The sequence below is a fragment of the Jaculus jaculus genome, chromosome 1 (genome assembly GCF_020740685.1).
Source record: "Jaculus jaculus isolate mJacJac1 chromosome 1, mJacJac1.mat.Y.cur, whole genome shotgun sequence".
In the NCBI taxonomy this organism is placed as follows: Eukaryota; Metazoa; Chordata; class Mammalia; order Rodentia; family Dipodidae; genus Jaculus; species Jaculus jaculus.
The window spans coordinates 340720154-340740512 of NC_059102.1; the positions used below are offsets into that span (position 1 = coordinate 340720154).

Genomic DNA, 20359 nt, shown 5'->3' on the forward strand with positions numbered 1-20359 from the left:
ACATACATACATACATACATACATACATACATACATATATATATAATTAAAGTGAAACACAGCTAGAATTCCCAAGGTGAAGCCTAGCATCACAGGGCCTCAGCTGCCTAATCTCCTCAGCTGGGAGCAATGGTGAGGCACTCTTTGCTTCAATCACAAGTACCAAGACTTTCAAGGCTTGAGGTTTTCGATAGAGAAAAAGAAACATTTTGTATACCCTGCACATGGTGTGGGGAGGGGGTGTACACATAGACACGTCAGCGTGGTGAGCACCGTGCGCGCGTTCCCGGCACTTGCAGACGTTACCGCGGCTCAGCGGGAAGAGTGGTGCTGTGGCCGGGTGGAGTGGCCAGCAGGGCCCTATCACCCTTCCAAGTCATCGTCACTTGGTAGCACGCTTGGGGCTCTCCTTAGACATTGTTCTCTGATATAATATCTTAATTTTCCCAATATAGCTTTTTTATAGATTGTTTCTGTTTTATTTTATATAAGAAGTTCGTAAAGCCGAGTTTATTATTTTAACATGTTTTATTCTGCTTGTTAATCTTAAGTGTATGTTGAAATGCTACCTCTTAACAGTTTAAATACCATACCCGCAACTATAAATACCCAGTTCAGCCATGACCTATAATGAATTTACTGCTTTCTGTTTACTTATTGAACAGTATATTTTACATTAGATTTTACACTCAGATGGAAAATAGTATCATATAGTTAGTCCTTTGTGTTAGATTCTTTTAGGGCAAAGCGTACAAAGTCCCCTTTCACAGCAGCATCCCACGCGAAGGCGCTTGGCTGTGAGAGGCAGCCAGTGCAGGCTGTAGATTACCTCACAGGACTACACGTGCTGAGGGCCTGCGTCTCAGAACACCGAGACTGCTCTGTCTCTCTTCACCGTAACGTGAGGGTGCGCGCCTGCAGAATGCTGTCTACATATGCTCGCAAAAACATTCCAGTGCGTGGGCAGATGCTTGCCTTCGTTCTTTTCTCTTGTCAGGTTAGTCCTATCAGGGGGCACTGAAGCCACATAAAATGACTAGGCTTCCTTCTCAGTGAAAACCAAGTGTTAAGTGGTACTTACTGTGCAGAATTTTATGGTCTTAAAATCATTTTAAACTGTGTATATTTTATCTTTTAATGACCATTAGCATAGCCTCAGAATTACCTTTCTGTACAATACTGAGTTCATGTGAATTGGGCTTTGCCCCTCAGTCACTGGGTTGTCCAGGTATTCTAGAACTTTATCATTCAGGCTCTTTGAATTCAGATCTCCGTTATTTAAAAGTTAAATAAATTTGTTAAAAAAGTTTAAACGTAGTTTCTCATTCATATTAATTGTATCTCAAATCATCATAATCTGCATTTGAGGCAAACATAATTCAAGCTCTTGAATTTTTCAGAACATTTTTTTCTTTGCTCCTGCAGCCTGCTCTGGCTGCTATACTAGATGTGCTCCTTTCAAATCTGCACCCTACTTTCACTTCTCATCTTTACACACATACATAATTTTGAATCTCTTACCACACAGCTATGTTCCCAAACATTTAATTTATGGAATAAGAGCTTTTGAGATCTAGACACAGGTGAGGAGGTTTTGTTATTGGGTCTGGGACTAGGTCTCGCATGTTCTAAGAAGCCCGAGGAAGGATGACTGGATTGCAGCACACTGTGGTCACCCAACCAGCTTCTTTTCTCTTTTCCTCCTCACTGTGACCTGACGCTTCTGCCTTCACATCCTCAGCGCTGGAGTGGTGTGTGCACACCCCACTCCAGCTTTCATCATACATTCTTAACACTTTATTTTCATATTGAATCACATCACCAGAAAACTGAGCCTCCTGATGATAAATCTGTCTCCTTTCAGACGTGTCTTTCTCAAACTTGAGTTTACATTAATTTCATTTCCCCAGTAAGTGTTTGTCTCCTAATTGCCTGACCCCATCCTCAACACAGGGGTCTCTATGTTTTCCCATGGATTTTACGTTTCTGTGTTCTTTCATTAAAGTCAGTAGCAGAAATGGCTGTATATAGAATGTCTGGCTTTGCACTTTATGTTTAATAAATATCCACTTAAGTAAATCAAACCAAGGAATTAAATGCTAGGGAAAGTTCTAGTGTGCTTTGTTGTGATGACTTCTGTCAGAGAACTCAGCCTTGCTGTGGGTCTCCTGTTAAGACAACTAACACGTCAGTTAGCGCATGCCTGTAGCACAATCTGTTTCCATGTCTTTCTCTTCAAACTCCCACTCCTTTCTCCCTCTTTCACGCATACCATTTCAGAGGTGTCATTTCTTGTTTGCAGTGTTTGATCAGAGAACTTAGAACTAAATGGGCTTTCAGGAAAGCTGAAGAGGTGATCTGATACATGTTGATTCTCATCCCTCAGCTAAAAGTACATTTCTGTTTGCGATCGCTGTAAACTTTGCCATTTTACAGGTGAATTTTGAGCTTGTATTTATGTATTCATTTTCATTTATTTGAGAGTGACAGAGAGAGAAAGAGGCAGAAAGAGAGAGAGAATGGGCACACCAGGGCCTCCAGCCACTGCAAATGAACTCCAGATGTGCGCGCCCCATTGTGCATCTGACTAATGTGGACGCTGGGAAATCGAACCGGGTCCTTAGGCTGCACAGACAAGCGCTTAACTGCTAAGCCGTCCCTCCAGCCTTTGATATTGTATTTTAAAAGATTGGTGGAAAGCCTAGAGAACACATACCATGGCTCTGTAATTTCACTAAAAGTGAAGACCTAGATTCCTACTAATTTACACAGACCCTCACTGGGGCTTATCGCAGGCAGGACTTGAAGGATGGTTCTCATGTTTTTACCTAGTCAGGCTCACCATGGAAGCTGCACTCTTGCTGATCTCCCCAATTCCTCTGTGGTTTCAACTGGGCCTTGGCTGAAATGTAAGGGGGGTGATTATTTTCTTGGGTCTTGCTATCTTCTGAAAAACACACTCAGATGCTCCAATGGAGAGTGAAGTCAGCATAGATTAAATAGGATAAGTATTATTAATTTAGAGTTTGATGGATGTTTCCCCTCTTTTAGTCAGACTAGATGGAGCTTGACATTGCAGAGCATAATCTTTGTCTCCATAGGATTCTGACCTGGCTCCCAGTTCCAGATATGGCTTCCTTTCCACTGAGCAGATCTCTTAGCCAATCAGAAAGCCACTGATTACCCACCAAGGCTGTGTGCCACCATTGCCCTGGTGGGTACTTCTTGTCAAACTGAGTAGCTTAGATCCCTGCCTGCTCACACCACTGTTGGCTACTTTCCATGAATAGCCGTGTTTATTGGGGGGGGGGGGGTGTTGAGGGGAAGTACAGCTTCCTGGGTAACTCACATGGACTCCATCAGGGATGGCTGTCCTTCACTCAGCAGGCTTGTTTCCTGAGCTCTATCAGTGACACATTTCCTTCTAGCACTCTGTGTCTTCCAAAGTCTCCAGGTATTTTTTAAATACAAGTGACTTGTCTTGTCCTGACTTGACTTGTTCTGACATGCCACATGTTTTCTGTTTACTGTTTGGCTTCCTTTAGGAGGATTTTCTATGGGAGGCTGCATGGCCATGCATTTAGCATATAGAAATCACCAAGATGTGGCGGGAGTGTTTGCGCTTTCTAGTTTTCTGAATAAAGCATCTGCTGTGTACCAGGTAAGCTTCAGACTTCAAAATTATGACATATGGAGACTAAAATAAAGTTCATAATTAAGCAATAAAATCGATACAGAGTTAGTGTAAATTGGGCACCCTGGCAACCCCTGGCCATTGAGGCATAATGATTAATTTCAGGTAGTCTTCAATATCTGGAAGTACCCTGTGAAAATGTGCATGTGTGTGTGTACATGTATAATTTACATGTTTCCTTTGTATTAAAATGTTGATGCCTGTAGCCAGGTTGGCTTGTTAAGAGCCACTCAGAATCTCATTGATGAAGCCAGTGCTTCTGTCCAGCAGCCTTCTAGTCGGTGAGCGCACTGCAGTGCACTGTGACAGCCTCCCGGTGTGTGACTGCAGAGCAATGTGCTGTGGCAGCTTCACTACCTGAAGAAATGAGAACACAGCTACAGAGCAAAGCCAGGACATGAGTTCCCCTTGCATGTACCTTAGCTCCATTTTACTTCTTTCTGTTAAGAGGTTTGTCTCCCACATAACTCGGGTTCTTAGAAACCGCATTTCTTGCTTTAGCCACCCCGGGGAGAGTCTTCAGTAGAGGAAACACAGGCACAGCCCCCAGCCCCATGGCGTCAGCAGCAGTAGTGGGGAGGGCTGCCCCCAGTGTGCATGCACACTTCAAACTGTCCCCTGCAGCCCTTCCTTCCTGTGCTTACAGAAGCCTCGGGAACACTGAAACTTTTCTCCTCTGACTTCTGACGTGGAATGTCTTCCATCTGTGTCTCTAGGCCATTGAGAAATGTGGTGGTGTGCTTCCTGAGTTATTCCAGTGCCATGGCACTGCAGATGAATTAGTTCTTCATTCTTGGGGCGAGGAGACGAACTCAACGTTGAAGTTGCTAGGAGTCAGCACCACATTTCACAGTCTTCCTGGTGTTTACCACGAACTCAGCAAGATAGAGCTGGAGAAACTGAAGTCCTGGATTCTTTCAAAGCTACCAAGAGAAACTGAGAAACAAAACGAGTGATGATGATGGATTTGCTATCTTTTATCTTATCCACATTATTTTATTTCCTTCTTTTTTATTTTTCTTATTATATCAATAATCAAGTTTGCTCAAATTTATGTCTACTTATTTTTTCTAAATAGAATCAAATGGCCTCTGCCTGTTCTCACAAAACTGTCTTGTGAGTCATCCTGTTACTTGTATTGTAGTTCACTATGTTACTGCTAAGCAGCGCTCCATTGTAAGGCTGTACTATACTTAGTTCACAAAGATGGCTGTTGTGACTGTGTGAGCCTCTATACCTATCTCATCACTTCTCTTGGACAACTGAGTAGGAATGGAATGACTGGGTTGTACCATAGCTACACAGGCACAAGAAGAGGCCTCAGCCATTCCCCAATGTGTTTTTTGCCATTTCACTTTCCAGTCAGCAGTGTGTGACCACTCCAGGAGCTCCAGTTTTCCCCAGCACTCAGTAAGGCTTGTGCTTTGAATGTGAAATGTCTCCCTCATGTGTTTGTGATAAAGCCTCATAGTAGCCATCCATCTGATAGAAATGTGGGAAGTGGACAGCCTTGCTGGAGGAGGTATATCAGTAGGGGCAGAACTTGAGGCTTACTAACCCAGGTCCAAGCCCAGTACTTAGATTGCCACTACCCAAACATGTGGCCGCCCTGCTCGGCCATGCTTTCAGTGGGGAAGGTGTGGCAGCAGGAGCTTGAGACAGCTGGTCACTTTCAGTCCACAGTCGCTAGCAGAGAGCTAAGAATGCTGCAGCTGAGTTTCTTTTGCCTTTCATTTCATCTGGAACCCCAATGATGCTGCCACAGTTAGGGTGGTACCTCAGTTAATCTAATCTAGAAAATCCCTGACAGACACTGACAGAGGTTTGTTTCCATGGTGACTCTTACATGCTGCCATTTTGACAACAGATTAACTGTCACACAGCAGTGATCTGAGGGCTGTGATTATGATGTGTTTGGGGGTAGGGACATTTTTTGTTCTTGTTCTGTGTTGGTTTTTTTTCACTTGAACCAATAATTGATGCAAGTCATTTATGAAGGACAAAGCCTTTAATATTATCCATCCTGTTTTGGCCCACATGGGACATTGAGGTATATTCCAGATTTATACTGTAGCTTAGTCCTGACTTGTAGATGGTCCTTTCCCAGCCTCAGAGAGTGTACTCACCAACATGTAGTGGTCAGTATCATCTCTAGATCTCTGGACTTCCCTTATCTTCTGCCCAGTGAACACTGTAAAGCCTGTTTGCTTTACTTGACTCTTGGCCTTGCTCTTCAGCCCTGAGTCTTACAGGCTTGAGTGGATTTTTCCACCAGCACTAGGTAGAGACTCCAGGCATTAACAAGGGAGTCATGGTCAGAAAGATTTACTTCTTCATTTTCCATCTTTGAGATCAATCGGTGTCCCCCATTAATGTCTACTACTTTATAAAAGAAGAAGAATGAGAAGAGGAAGAAGAAGAAGAATGCTGGGTTGGTCTGGGCTGGTCTGGGCTGGGCTGAGCTGGACAGGGCTGGGCAGGACATGGTGGTACTCACCTTTAATCCCAGCACTTGTAAACAGAGGTGGGAGGAACTCTGAATTCAGGCCACTGTGGAACTACAGAGTGAGTTCCAGGTTAGCCTGACTTAGTGAGACCCAAAATACAACATTTCATGATTTCTAGTCTTTTGCCCTTTTTAATTATCATATAATATGTTACATAACTGTAAGCTAAACTATCTTTGAAAGAGAATTAAAACTTTTAAAAGACTAATTTGAACCCTTGGTGATATATTTGTGACACAGTTTCAAGTTCATGTGTAGTAGCTCGCTTCTTCCTGGACTCTTGTTCGTGCTCCATAATGCAGGTCTGTCAGCGGGCTCTGTCGTTTCCACAGACTGCAAGACACTTGCTTTTGCCCTCACCTTTACCTTCATTCTGTATACCCTCCCTCCTTCCTTCTTCTTTTTTTCATTTCTCTCTTCTTTCTTTTTTCTCTCCCTCTCATTCATTATCACTCACTGTCTTTTTCTTTCCTTTTGAGACATAGTCACACTGGCTGGCCTCAAGCTGCCCATCCTCCTGCCTGTGGCTCCAGAGTTACACGTATGTATCACCAAACCTGACTCTTGTATTTCATTATTAAGAGATATATAGCAGGCTGGAGAGATTTCTCAGTAGTTAAGGTATCTACATATAAAGTGTAAGGACCTGGGTTCTATTCTCCAGTACCCTTGTAAAGCCAGATCCACAAGTTGGCACCAGAAGTGGGGTCATTGCTGCTAGAAACCTGACTGTGTGGCTTTTGACTATTGGAGGTGATTTTTGAGAAGAATGTTGAAGAATTTGAAACCTTGACCCAAAAAGAACCTTGCAGTGCTGTAAGTACAGCTTGATGGACTATTCTCGTTGAGTTGGGGTATCTGAGTGCAGTAAGAACTATGGACTAAGGTTTGGCTTCTGAGGGTGAGAAAGAGCTTTTCCTGAACTGGGCTTAGACACAGTTTGTGTGAGAGGTTTGCTGTCATGCCCATGTCCTGAGAACTTGTGCAAGGTTGCATAGAAGTGAACTGGTATGAGCAGAGGGATATGGCACAGAAGTAAAGTCTTTGGGTCAAAACATCTGTCCATTCAGCTGCAATTGTATGTGTATTACAGCCATTGAGATTGGGCCAGCTGATCTGCATTGAGACAACAGGAAGAATGTGGAATGCCGACTCTTTGGAAGGGGACTGAATGCTAAAGGAGTGTTCTGCTCTTCAAAGCCTACTTTATTCACCCCTGGATTAACATATTGGTAGCCCACCTGCTATTATGTAATATAACAAATGCAGAAAAGAGAGGGTCATTAAATTTGCAACATGGTTTTGTATTTTGGAGTCATGAGGATGAATGAGTTGCAGTGGAGACCCAGTGGAAATTCAGGGACTATGGATGGCTGCCAAGGAAAGCTGCCCTCACTAGATGAAGTTTTCCAGGATTGTGAGTAGCCTAGCTGGATGGGTGGAATTGGACCTCCAGAGATTGTCAATGGTTAGAAATATCAAACCTGGAGACTTGCCATTGACGAGAGTTGTTGGACTTGGAACTACAGAATTTATTGTTTGCCCTGTTTAAATCTTGTATTGATTGAATATTTCTTTGCTATCCAAAGCCATCTTTTGTAGTATGAATGTTTATTCTGTGCCATTGTTATTATTTTCTTTTTCTGTATTTTTCTTTTTCTGGTATTAGGGCTCAGTTTAAAAGACTTTGGACTATGAGGGTGTTTGAACATCATTGGGATTGATAAAAACTATGGGGCTTTTAAAGTTGGACTAAATGTACTGTATTTTATATCATATATGGTTATCAGTTTAGGCCAGGGGCAGAATGTGTTGGTTTGATTCAGGTGTCAACCATAAACTTAAATCTTGTGAATGCTAGGTTCCCAGCTGATGGAAATTTGGGAATTAATGCCTCCTGGGGGCAGTATATTATTGGGGACAGGCTTATGGGTATTATAGCCAGCTTCTCCTGGTCAATGTTTAGCATACTCTCCTGTTGCTGTTTCCATCTGATATTGGCCAGGGGTTGATATCCACCCTCTGTTCATGCCATCATTTATCCCTGCCATCATGGAGCTTCCCCTTGAATCTGTAAGCCAAAAAGGAAAAAATAAAAATAAAAACTTTGCTATCACAATTTATTCTTGGTTGGGTGTTTTCTGCTACCAATACAAACCTGACTACAACAGAGGGTAATAATCAAAAGCAGTAGATACTTGTATTAGTTACTTTTCTCATTGCTGTGACCAAATACCCAACTCAAGATGCAATTTACAAAGATAGGTGCTTATTGTAACTCCTGGTTTGAGGATGCAGTCCATCATAGTGGGAAGGCATGGTAGCAAAGAATGGCTTTGGGCTGTAAGAGTGTGAGGTCCCTTGCTAATGTCTACGTGGAATAGGCATCAGAGACCAGACAGGAAACAGTGTTGGAATATAATCCTCAAGGCCCAACCTCATCCACACCTGTGACCCACTTCCACTAGCCAAACCCCACCTCACTAAGGTGCTACAACCTCCCAAAATAATACCACCAGCTGGGCACCAAATGTTCAAACATGAACATTGTGGGGACATCCAAACCAGAGCAGTACTTCTTCCAACTTTTTATAAGGTCACTAATCCATCACCTTAGGCTTCAAATTCCAAGATCTGAATTCTGGAAGGCTTCAAATTCCAAGATCTGAATTCTGGAAGGGCCACAAACCACAGCAAACTACTATAAGGCTGCCTGTATGGGTTGAATGTTAATACTAGTTACTAATTTGGCCCATGGGTGAGGCAGATTGAGGTTCTCCTAGAAGAGAGTTATCAACAAAAGTTCCACTTAGAAAGCCATTTGGACCTCCTCTTACCTTGGACTATGATTGCCTGCCACATTTCTCCTCTTTAAGAGAAAATATAATGGAAAATGAGAAAGACCATATACTGTCTGCAACATGTTCACTGCCATTTTCCATGAGCCTTAAATCTGTTTAAAGCCCCTGCAAAACTTTGTTTTGTTTTTTCATATTTCAACTCTGGAAAACAGGTGGAAAATTTTATTTGAAATATCGACTACACTTTTCTAAATACATAACACATTATTTTCAAATGCACTTATGCTGTTCTGTAGCTATGGGCATTGTCTTATGTTATTTTGACTTCTTGTTTTGTATTGTGGAAACCATGTTATTTTTATATTAGAATTAAAATGAATGGATTTTGAAGAATAATAGGCATCCTGTTTTGAGGAAATTTAATTTGGACAACATGCCCATTTGAACTTAATTTGGGGGGGTTAAGAAGATGGTTTTATGAGTAAAGTGTTTGGAATGAGTGCCAATGCTCAGAACTCCAGCTCTCACATTTAAAAAGCAGGTGCTAGTATGTGTACTGAGGAGGTGGACACAGGATCCCTAGGGTTTGCTAACTAGCTAGTCTAGCAGAATCAGTAAACTTACGGCTCAGTGAGAGACCCTGTCTCAAAAAGTAATGTGGAGAGTGATTGAGGAAGACATCCAACATCAACCTCTCATCTCCACATGCCTGCACCAACACAAGCAAACATGGATATTCACATGCACATGCACACATCCCCCCATAAATGCAAATGAAAAAAGAAAAAAAAAGCATGTTTTTGTCAGTCTAATTCATTGTCCCTTCAATATCTTTTCTAAGTGGCGGGAATGTATGATACCTTTGCACTTTGTTTTAGGTTTATCCTAGGGATTATTTCAAAATAATGTGCCTCTTCACTTTTTAAATTATTTGTTAATTTACTAATTCATAATTGGTGGCCTTTTTTGTTTTGTTTAGTTTTTCCACTACCAACTTTTAAGAGCATAGTGTCCATGAATTTAAAGTTCACTATGAAACCAGTTGTCATGGTTGACCCCTGTAATTGCAGCATGTAGAAAGCTGAGGTTGGATGATTGCTGCTGCTTCAAAACTAGCCTGGGCTATATAGTGAGGCCTTACCCTAAAAGAAAATAAGGCTGAAAGTTGACTCAGCAGTTGTTGCAGTCAGTCAAGTTTGCATTGCTGGCAGAAAACACTCAACCAAGAGCAGCTTATAGGGGGAAAAAAAAAAAAGGTGTATTTTGGCTTACAGACTCAAGGGGAAGCTCATTGATGGCGGGGAAATGATGGCGAGAGCAGAGGTTGAGAAACACCCTGGACAGCATCAGCTGGACAACAGTAGGGGAGTGTGCCAAGCACTGGCAAGAGGAAACTGGCTACAATACCTATAGGCCGGCCCCCAACAATACGCTACCTTAGGAGGCCTTAATTCCCAAATTACCATCAGCTGGGGACTTAGCATTAAGGACACCTAGATTTATGGGAGACACCTAAATCAAACCACCACAGTAGTTTGAAGGCATTTGCTTGCAAAGCCTGCCCACCTGAGTTCAATCCCCTAGCCCCCACGTAAAGCAGGTGTAAAGTGGTTCCTGAACCTGTGACCTCCATACCCCTGACAGTGAGAGGCCATGCCTGCAGAGTGGGAGGCTTGAGGGCCAGCTGGACTGGCATGTGCTTGCGGCAGTGGGAGGCCCTGTCTCAAAGAAGGTGGAAAAAGAGCACAGGCAACTGGAAGTTGTCCTCCGACTTCCACTTGTGTGCCTTTGCACACACAAGAGTAAATAAAAAACTTCCATGTTTTCATTTTCTTTCTCCCCATTATCCTCACTATCCTTACCCCAAATTTTCCTTTTCCATTATTGGCTTGTCCAGTTGAAACCAGTGATCTATTTGACACATTGGTTACCTGATATACAAATTCTGGAGGCTTCTGCCATACTTTCTTTTGCCAGGTCGGATGGAAAGTCCAAATGGAGGTGTCCAGGAGGGATGGAAGCCTTTCCATGGGGCTTGAGGTACTAAGCTGTCTTCTCCATTCCCTAACACAAACACGAGAAGTGCTGCAAGTGAAAACTCACTGCAACCCACTGGCAAGAGCAGATAAATGGTCCTCTGTACAAATTTCACTTCAGGAGCAATAAATCTGTAGGTAATTCTGAAAACATCTTTTCAAATAGTAAATGAAAAATATGCTAACTTCAAATAGTAGGAGAAATACATATTTTAGGCATCTTAATTTTCTTGTGAAATGTCAAGTGTGTTTTAAGATGGTTGGTTAAGACCATTTTTATTCTGCTATGGAAACAAACAAATTTTTATTGCTGGAAGGGAATTCAGAGATTTTTCTTTTATGCGTGTAGAAATTAGAAGCCCAAAGAAGCACAGTGGTCTTCTACCAGTGCTGGATACGTGGGACTAAAACATAACTACTGGCTTGCTGTTATGCCACCCGCCACGAAGGGGACAGAAAGTAGAGCCAAAAACTGGCATAAAATTCAAATGCTCTAAAGTCGTTGCTATTTCCTTTCCTTTGTAGATGTTTTATATTCGTGGTGATTTTGGCTCCAGTTTTACATCTTGCCAATGGAATGAGTTAAATTGGCCTCTCCAAGCACTTCAGCTTTCATAACAGCTGGTCCAACCCAATGCTTATATTCATGCTATAGATTTGTATATTGAAGTGTTCTTAAAGATTATTCATGTGTTTTAGATTTCCCATTTGCCCCCAGTGGCAATGTTTAAATAAAAGCTATTTTAAAACGTGCATAACCCCTTCCATTGCTCACCTTTATCACCCTTCCCTCAGCCCCCCACTGAGCCCTCTTCATTCCTACTGCCCCTCCTCGGTTTTGGTGTCTTTGGATTTGGGCTTTTGTTTCATTTTGCCTACTCCATCATGTATGACATGTTTATGTGCCCAATATTATGCAGGTTGTATGCAGGTAACAACAGCTGCTGTGAGGTCCGTGAAGACATGGACCCCTTTGTGTCTGGAAGACGGCATAACAAAGCACGCCTCCTCATCCTTCCACCCCTACACTCTTTCTGCCACTTCTTCCAGTATCGTCCCTGAGCCATTAGAGCGTATGACGGAGGAGCATGAACCTCACTTCTCAGCATTTTGATGAGCTTGGAGTTTCCCCAATGGTCCCTGCATTCTAATAACAGAAACTTCTCTAAGCAACAGTAACAGAAGCATTAGTATATGAGCATAAACATAAATATTTATAGAGCAGCTTGGTGGGCATATGTCCATACATCCAGGCAACAGTAGTAGCCACCAGAGCCCATGACCTGGCCCAGCCATGGGGTTTTAACTAGGATTTTCATATCACATATGAATCCTTCCCAGGGAGCAGGCCTCAAGTTCAGTCTGGCAGTCTGCTTTAGTCCTTGCATGGTTTTGTGTCTTTATAGGATTTAATAGTTTGATTAACCAGTGATTGTAGAAACACATACCTTCCACTCTGGCTATCAACTTAACTTGTTTTTTTTTTTGAGGCAAGCCCAAAAGACTAGGCTTTATTTTTATGTGACAGAGCAAGAATGAGAGAGAGCATTGGTATAACAGGGCCTGCAGCCACTGCAGTATAACTCCAGTTTGTTTCCATGACTCCTTATTTTTAAAAAAAAAATTATTTTATTTTATTTTATTTTTTTAAATTTGATTTATTAGTTTTCTTTTCATCAAATACAGGCAGTTTGGTACCATTGTTTAGGCTCATGTATGATCTACCCCCTCCCATTAGACCCTCCTTGTTGATGTAAATGGGTCGTGCACTGTGGAGTTAGTCCCCAGTTATTGGTATGCTAAATGTCTCTGCAAATCATGACCCAACATGTGACTCTGACATTCTTTCCGCCCCCTCTTCCGTAAAATTTCCCTGAGCCATGTTGGGTTCATTTTTGGTCTGCTTCAGTGCTGAGGTGTTGGGGGCCTCTGAGGATTGATAGGTGTAGGCCCTCTTGTTCCCCATGATTGATGATAGCTTGATATTGTAGAGTGGGCTTGTGTTTGGGTATGGTTCTGACTTGTTTCCCAGCTCCAGCTATCAGTCTAGTACCACTGAGTGGATCAGTTAGCCAAATCAAGAGTAGTTGGTTCCTCACCATGGCTGTGTGCCACTATTGCACTTGTGTGGGCATCACGTCAGGTTATTTGTTGCTAATTAGATTAGACAATGAGTTGCTTGGACAGATATTGGTCGTTTCCCCAGAACTGCAAATTAAAACAACTATGAGATTCCACCTTCCCCAATAAGGATAGCCAACATCAAAAAGTCAAATGAAAATAAATGCTGGCGAGGATGTGGAGAAGCAGGGACACTCATTCACTATTGGTGGGAATGCAGGATGGTACAACCACTCTGGAAAGCAATATGGAGACTCCTAAAAAAGCTGACTATAGAAATACCAACAGACCCAGTTATACCCTTACTGGGCATCTACCCTAAAACCTTCAAACCAAAGGCCAGAGAGATTTGCTCAACCATGTTTTTAGCAGCTCAATTCGTAATAGGTAAAAGCTGGAATCAACCCAGATGTCCATCATTAGAAAAATGGATAACAAAGATGTGGTATATCTACACAATGGAATTCTATTTTATTTTATTTTTTTTGTTCATTTTATTTATTTATTTATTTGAGAGCAACAGACACAGAGAGAAAGACAGATAGAGGGAGAGAGAGAGAATGGGCGCGCCAGGGCTTCCAGCCTCTGCAGAGGAACTCCAGACGCGAGCGCCCCCTTGTGCATCTGGCTAACGTGGGACCTGGGGAACCGAGCCTTGAACCGGGGTCCTTAGGCTTCACAGGCAAGCGCTTAACCGCTAAGCCATCTCTCCAGCCCCACAATGGAATTCTATACAGCAGTAAGAAGAAACGACACAAAGAAATTTGAGGAAAAATGGTTGAACCTGGAACAGATCATTCTCAGTGAACTTACCCAATCACAGAAAAAAAATTGACACATAGTCTCACTCATCTACAACACCTAACCTGAATCTACCTAAGACACCTTACATACTCAGCAAGCACCTCATGGACTAGACAATAGGATGGAAGGGAGGGCGGAGAGGGCATCGAAGGGTGGAAAACAGTAATCTGGACCCAAACGGCATTGGTACCATAAAATTCTACTTCCTAAAAGTCAGACCAAATGGCTGAACCTTCACTAGACCTTTACAGGAAACACCTGAACCACAAGACAGTGGAGAGGGTAGGATCAAGACTAACATAAATCTTCTACATCTTCCCTCTCCCCCTCTCCCCTCTATCTCTCTCCTCTCTAACTCTTGTATATTGGTTATGTTTTTCCTCAATTTATTAGTGGGCACTGGCCTGTAACCCCCACTTCCAGCTTGGGGCTACCATCCACAATGAGCTTTTGATCAGAGAAATGTACAAGGTTTTCCAAAACAATGACAGACTTCTGTCAGAGTTCTTGATGACCCACCAAAGGCCAGTGGTAAGACCCTATTGCTGAAGACTCCATATGCAGCTGATACGCAAAATCGAACGGCATGGCTGGAAGCCAGGAGAGAGTCAGTCCCCAGACAGTCCACGACTCCTTTATTGTCAGTCTCATACAAGGAGGCTCCTTCTGTTTCTTGTGCCTCTGTTTATTCTCTCTCTGGGCGATCTCCCACTCAGTGTCAGGGCAGCACGCTTTCATGGCAGCTCTAGGTCCATATTTCTAACTTCCAACTAGTCCCCACACCTGCTGGCCTGAAAACCATTTTACATTTCGTTTGCCAAAACAATGTGAAGTCTCCATACTCAACCACATCTGTGATAGGGTGTTCGTGGGTGCCAACCTCTCCTACCTTCTCTCCTTTCACCTCAAAAATGGGTTTGTAGCGACTGTGTGTAAGCAGAGAAGCACCTGAAAATTGCTGGCCCTGAACCTGCTTCTCTTTGTAGTCAAACACCTTTTGCTCCACATGGTCGTGTCTCTGTGTCATCCTCTACTCCTCTTCTCTCACCTTTCATCATGCCAGCTGACAGACAAGTGTGCTGGTCAAGGAGCCATCGCTGCCCCGTGGTCTCTAAAGCTCTCGCTGTCTCCGGTGTAGCTCTGGCACCCTGGTCCTGGCTTTGCCTGGCTCTGTTCTTTTCTTTCTTCCTTCTGTTCATTCTCCAGTATGAGTGGAGCTAGTCAACAGCCCTGTTACCTCACAAGCCCTGTGCACCCCGATGTGGTTCTGCCCTTTATAAAACATTCACATTCTTCGGCTCGGTGAGAAATCCATTCACAATCTGACCTGTGGTGATGGGCACACAGTTGACATACTGTCATAGGTGATCCCAGCATTTTTATTTCTTATTGGCATCTTGATTAGATTTATTTGGCTATCCTTTGGACTTGATTTCTCAGAACCCACAAATAAGGTCCTGCCTGGGTTTTATTGTTGTGGAAGGAAACACAGTTAAGTTGCATTAAAAAAGGCCTAGACTCTCCTCCCACCTGCTTCTAGGTAGGTTTGTCAATCAGGACATTGGCCCTGGGGTCTGATGAGTTTTATACCCCTCCCTTACAATGCATGACCAAGTAGATACAGAATATACTCCCAACTGAAGTCGGTTTTAATGGATGAGAAACTTTTGGGGGGATATCATGTAGTCAGAAAATTAATGTCAGATTCCTTAGGGCAGAGTCCAGAGAGAGCCTCCACTGCTCTTTGGCTAAGAAGAGTGGGCATATACATCAATAACTCTACTTGAATTAAAGCTGCTCTCACTTTTGTTTGGAGATCTTTTATTTTACAGATGGTGGACAGTACTTTTGGAACCAGTATGTAACAATATATCAAGAATAAGAGCCAACTGCCTACCATCAAACAGTTCACCTCTGTCACATCCACCTGAGCCCAGGAGTCATTGCAGAGGCATCTGTGATATACATATTGCTCTCACAGCTAGCCTGAAAACCAGTTCCAAGGAGATAGCTATAGACACTATGGTTATTCAAACCTCATATCCAGAGGCTCTAGAGACCTCAACACTAAATCAGAACTTTAAAATGCTCACCAAGGCTCAGGAAACAATGGGGAAGAAGGGGTAGAAAGATTACAAGAAGCTCAGGGTGGGTTGGATTAGCCTGAGGCATCTTTCTCCCTACCACCACCCAGAGGTCTTTAGAACTCCACAGTGAATACCAATAACCCCACAAAATGAAGACCCACAGTTAAAAGGAGGCAGGAAAGAGGGAATATAAGAATACAACCTTTTTATTAAAAAAAAATAAGAAATCAAAGCAAATATTGAATTAATAAATTCTGATCGAGATGTATTGCTGACAACCCTGAGACTGATGGCATCACATCATGTGTACCTGGTGTGTGGTGTGTAGCACAGATATCTGACAGCCACTTCTTTACTTAACATTCATTGCTACAATGTTTTTTGCTTTATTTTGTTAGAAAAAAAATTAGGACCATTCATTCCCATGCCATTTTTGATGATTGTTAGAAGAGTAAAAATAGGGCTGGGGAGATGTCTCAGTGATTAAAGGTGTTTGCTTTTAAAGCCTGCTGACTGGGGTTTAATACCTTTGTACCTATGTAAAGCCAGATGCAAAAAAAATGGTACATATATCTGGGTTCATTTATATTAGCAAGAGGCCCTGGTGCATTGATATTCTCTTCTCTATTCACAAATAAAAGTATACATGAAATAAACATATAATGAAATAGAACCATTAAAAATAAGCTAGGTAGGTGTGTAATGATAGGCAGGGGATTGTATCATGAAGTCAAAGTTCTATGTACAGCAAGAAGTCATTGTGTTAGCCCGAAGCAGTAACTTGATTTCATTATAACCGATGAGCAAGTAGAATAGAACAATGGGTCATTTAAAACAATTTTCAACTTGTATTATAAAAACGAAGTAGCCTTAAAACACACCTGCCAAGACCCGGGAACTTTTGTGGAAGAAGGGGGAGCGACAGGGCAGGAGGGAGTATCCAGTGGCATTACCCACTCCGCCCTCACAATGACTGATTGCCTCTCTCACAACTCATACCCTATAAGCCCATAATGACTACCGGGAATCCCACTGAAGAGGATCCTCAGTGGAATAGGGGCAGGGAGGAGGAAATGGTACCAACACATGATGTGTACATACAGTTTCTACCAGATAAAAAAGATGAATATTTTGGATTATTTTCTGAGCTGTTTAAAAGAACATTAACATGCCGGGTATGTTGGCGCATGCCTTTAATCCCAGCACTCAGGAGGCAGAGGTTGGAGGATTGCTGTGAGTTCAAGACCACCCTGAGACTACATAGTTAATTCCAGGTCAGCCTGGGCCAGAGAGAGACCCTACCTCGAAAATAAAACCAACAACAACAACAACAAAAGAATGTTAACAGAATGCTTTGTCATCCACCATCATCTTGGCATATATTCCCAACAAGCAAGGACAGCCCACAAGTAAAATAATATTGAAGAAATTCAAACACATTCCTGCTGTCTAATCTCCGGTGTTCTGTGATGCTTTGCGAGCAGAAGAATCTAGACCAGAATCCAAGAAGAGCGTTTAGTTGACTTTGCTCTGGAGCAGTTTGTTAGTTTCTAGTTGATGTTTATAACCTTCCCACTCATGAAACTTTGTTTTTGCAAGCTGAGGTTCCCAGATACTTCCTTATAACTATTGTGGGGTGGATCCCACTCTCCCAGACACACTGCAGAAGAAGCAGCAGACTTTCTCGGTCCCTTCGAGTGCCTCAGGATTGCTGTTCCTGCTGTTACCCAAGATGCTCATTGCCTGGCTTTCTCACGATGCAGTCACTCTTGCATCTTGCACAAATGAGTGCTGACCTTCAAGATAAATGCAGTAGTCTTTCCCTACTAAAATTGCATTTGTTTCTTTTCTTACCTTAGAATCAGCTCAGAGTGTCCTACTTTATTCAATGGATTGGTATTGCTGTCATTTCCAAGAGATGCTAAGTGTCCCAGAACTGTGCCCTGCCCTTCAGCTTTGAGGTTGTTTCCAGATTTCTTTCATTCTTTTTTATTTTAGTATTTTATTTTTATTTTCTTATTTGAGAAAGAGAGATACAGAAATAGGCAGGTTGAGATAGAGAGAGAGAATGGGTGCACCAGGGCCTCCAGCCACTGCAGATGACTCCAGATGTGTGCACCCCCTTGCGCATCTGGCTTACGTGGGTCCTGGGGAGTTAAACCTGGGTCCTTTGGTTTTGCAGGCAAACACCTTTGCCACTCAGCCATCTCCCCATCCCCTTGTTTTGATTTGTTTTTCAAGGTAGTATCTTGCTGTAGGTCAGGCTAACCTGAAATTCACTATGTAGTCTCAGGGTGCCCTTGAACTCATGGTAATCCTCCTACCTCTGCCTCCTGAGTGCTGGGGTTAAAGGTGTGCGCCACCATGCCCAGCTTGTTCCTTTCATTCTTGACCAGGACGTGACTCTGTGGCTCAAAACACCATCAGACTCATCTTGTACTTCTTCTGGTCAACTCTCTAAATTGACCATTTCTCCTAGGACTCATGATTCCATGTAACAAAATACACAAAGTGAACTCATTCTATTGGAATACTACATTCCCAAGACCTCTTTGTGGATAAAACTGGAGAGCACATTTGTGTATTAATATGCATGTCTACACACACACACACACACACACATATTATACATACATATGCATATATAATTCATATACATTTAGGACACATTTGTACTTGTATACGTGGAAACGTAGCTACATAATAAGCATACATATGTACATCATGCACATGTTGATATCACATGAATAGTGAGTTCACAGCTATCTTCACTTCCAATATCACTCATTCCCCTCTCGCACGATTTGGAGCCAGATTCTAGCTGCTCTTAAGCGTAACACTTGCAAGAATTTTGCAAGCTGTTAAAGCACTGCAGGTTGAAACTAATTGTGACAGGAGTCTTTCCAACACCCCTTCCTCCTTGAGTGCCTGACTTTCACATCAGCCACAGGAACGCACATCTTGTGAACATCAGGGCAGCACTGTGCAGATGAGCTTCTACCTGTCTTCCCACCAACATCATCCTGTGAGCTCCTACTCTGGGCCAGCAACTCTTCCTCCCATCTTATTTTATGCCTAATGCCCCTCACATCACAGACTAGTGTCTCTTTCCCCAGTCCCACACAAGGAGTAATAGAATCACCTTGTACTGACCTGTATCTCAGCTTCTCACGACCACATACCGTGTTCTGTTGAGTCCACTCTAGAAATTTTTTTACATGTTATTGTCTTTTACAAATTCTATCATGCATTTGGCACAAATTTATTTTCATTTTTCCTCATCTGAGACTTTATCTTTCACAAACATCTTATCCTGACTGAGAAGTAATGGATGATAATGCAGTAACTCCTGGCACCTCTGAGATATATTATGTTAGACATATTAGCATAGGCTAGTTTTAGTTGAATAATTGAATAGAAATCTTATTCACCTAGTTACTTCGCTCACTGCTATGACAAAATGCCTGACCAAAACAACTTAAGGAAGGCGGGTTGATTGTGGCTCCTTGTTTGAGGGCACAGTCCATGTATTGGGGAAGGCATAGCTGCAGGAATGTCAGGCAAGCTGGTCATACTCTGTCCGCAGTCAGGGTTAGAGGGTGCTGCGTGCTGACACTCCGCTCACATGCTCTTTCTGTTCAGTTCAGGACCCCAGCCCATGGAATGGCATTGCCCACAGTTAGGCTGGCTACTTCATCTCAATTAACTGAATCTAGAAAATACCTCAAGACATGCCCAGAGATCGATTTCTCTGGTGATCCACATTCTATCAAGTTGACAACAGAGGTGATCCGTCACAAGGGAACTAGTCTTAGATTTGGGAAAACTGCCTGAGGAAGTCATGAGGCACTCAGCCTTTTCCACCTGCTCCTCCAATCTCATTGACCATTTCCTTTCATGTAGTGTCATATGGTCACAAAAGAGGTTCTAGAACACCAGATACTTCAAGCAACATGTTCATTGCAGAAAAAAAAAAAAAAAGAATGATTGGCAAAAGAAAGATCTCATAGTTCCCTTTTCTATGGCAACAACTTTTTTTTTTTTTTAAATCAGAAATCTCCCAGCCATCTTCCTAGTTTGGAGTAGTGTTTCATAGCACCATCTTGCCTAAAAAGATGCCACACAGAAGCCAAGGTTCTCTGATCATGTCTAAAGCACTGCGTTTATAACCTGATGTTCATGTGAAGTCTCTCTTATGTTGGATAAATGAGGTGTCTGTTTTCACCTTCACCTTTTATTATTTTTGTTCTGTGCAATAGTTTTTGAATTTTGAATTTTTCTTGTTTATAAATCTAGACATTTGCAAGAC

General features: G+C 42.5%; 1 protein-coding gene across 1 annotated transcript in view; it reads left to right on the forward strand.

The window, feature by feature from the left end:
- Lyplal1 (lysophospholipase like 1) overlaps nt 1–6415 on the forward strand; it is a 55874-nt gene extending 49459 nt beyond the window's left edge. Inside the window, exons 4-5 of the mRNA XM_004670109.2 lie at nt 3546–3661; nt 4411–6415. Coding sequence (XP_004670166.1) covers nt 3546–3661; nt 4411–4650 — 356 coding nt within the window. The 3' untranslated portion in view covers nt 4651–6415. The remainder of the gene's footprint in view (nt 1–3545; nt 3662–4410) is intronic.
- Nucleotides 6416–20359: the final 13944 nt, after the last annotated feature.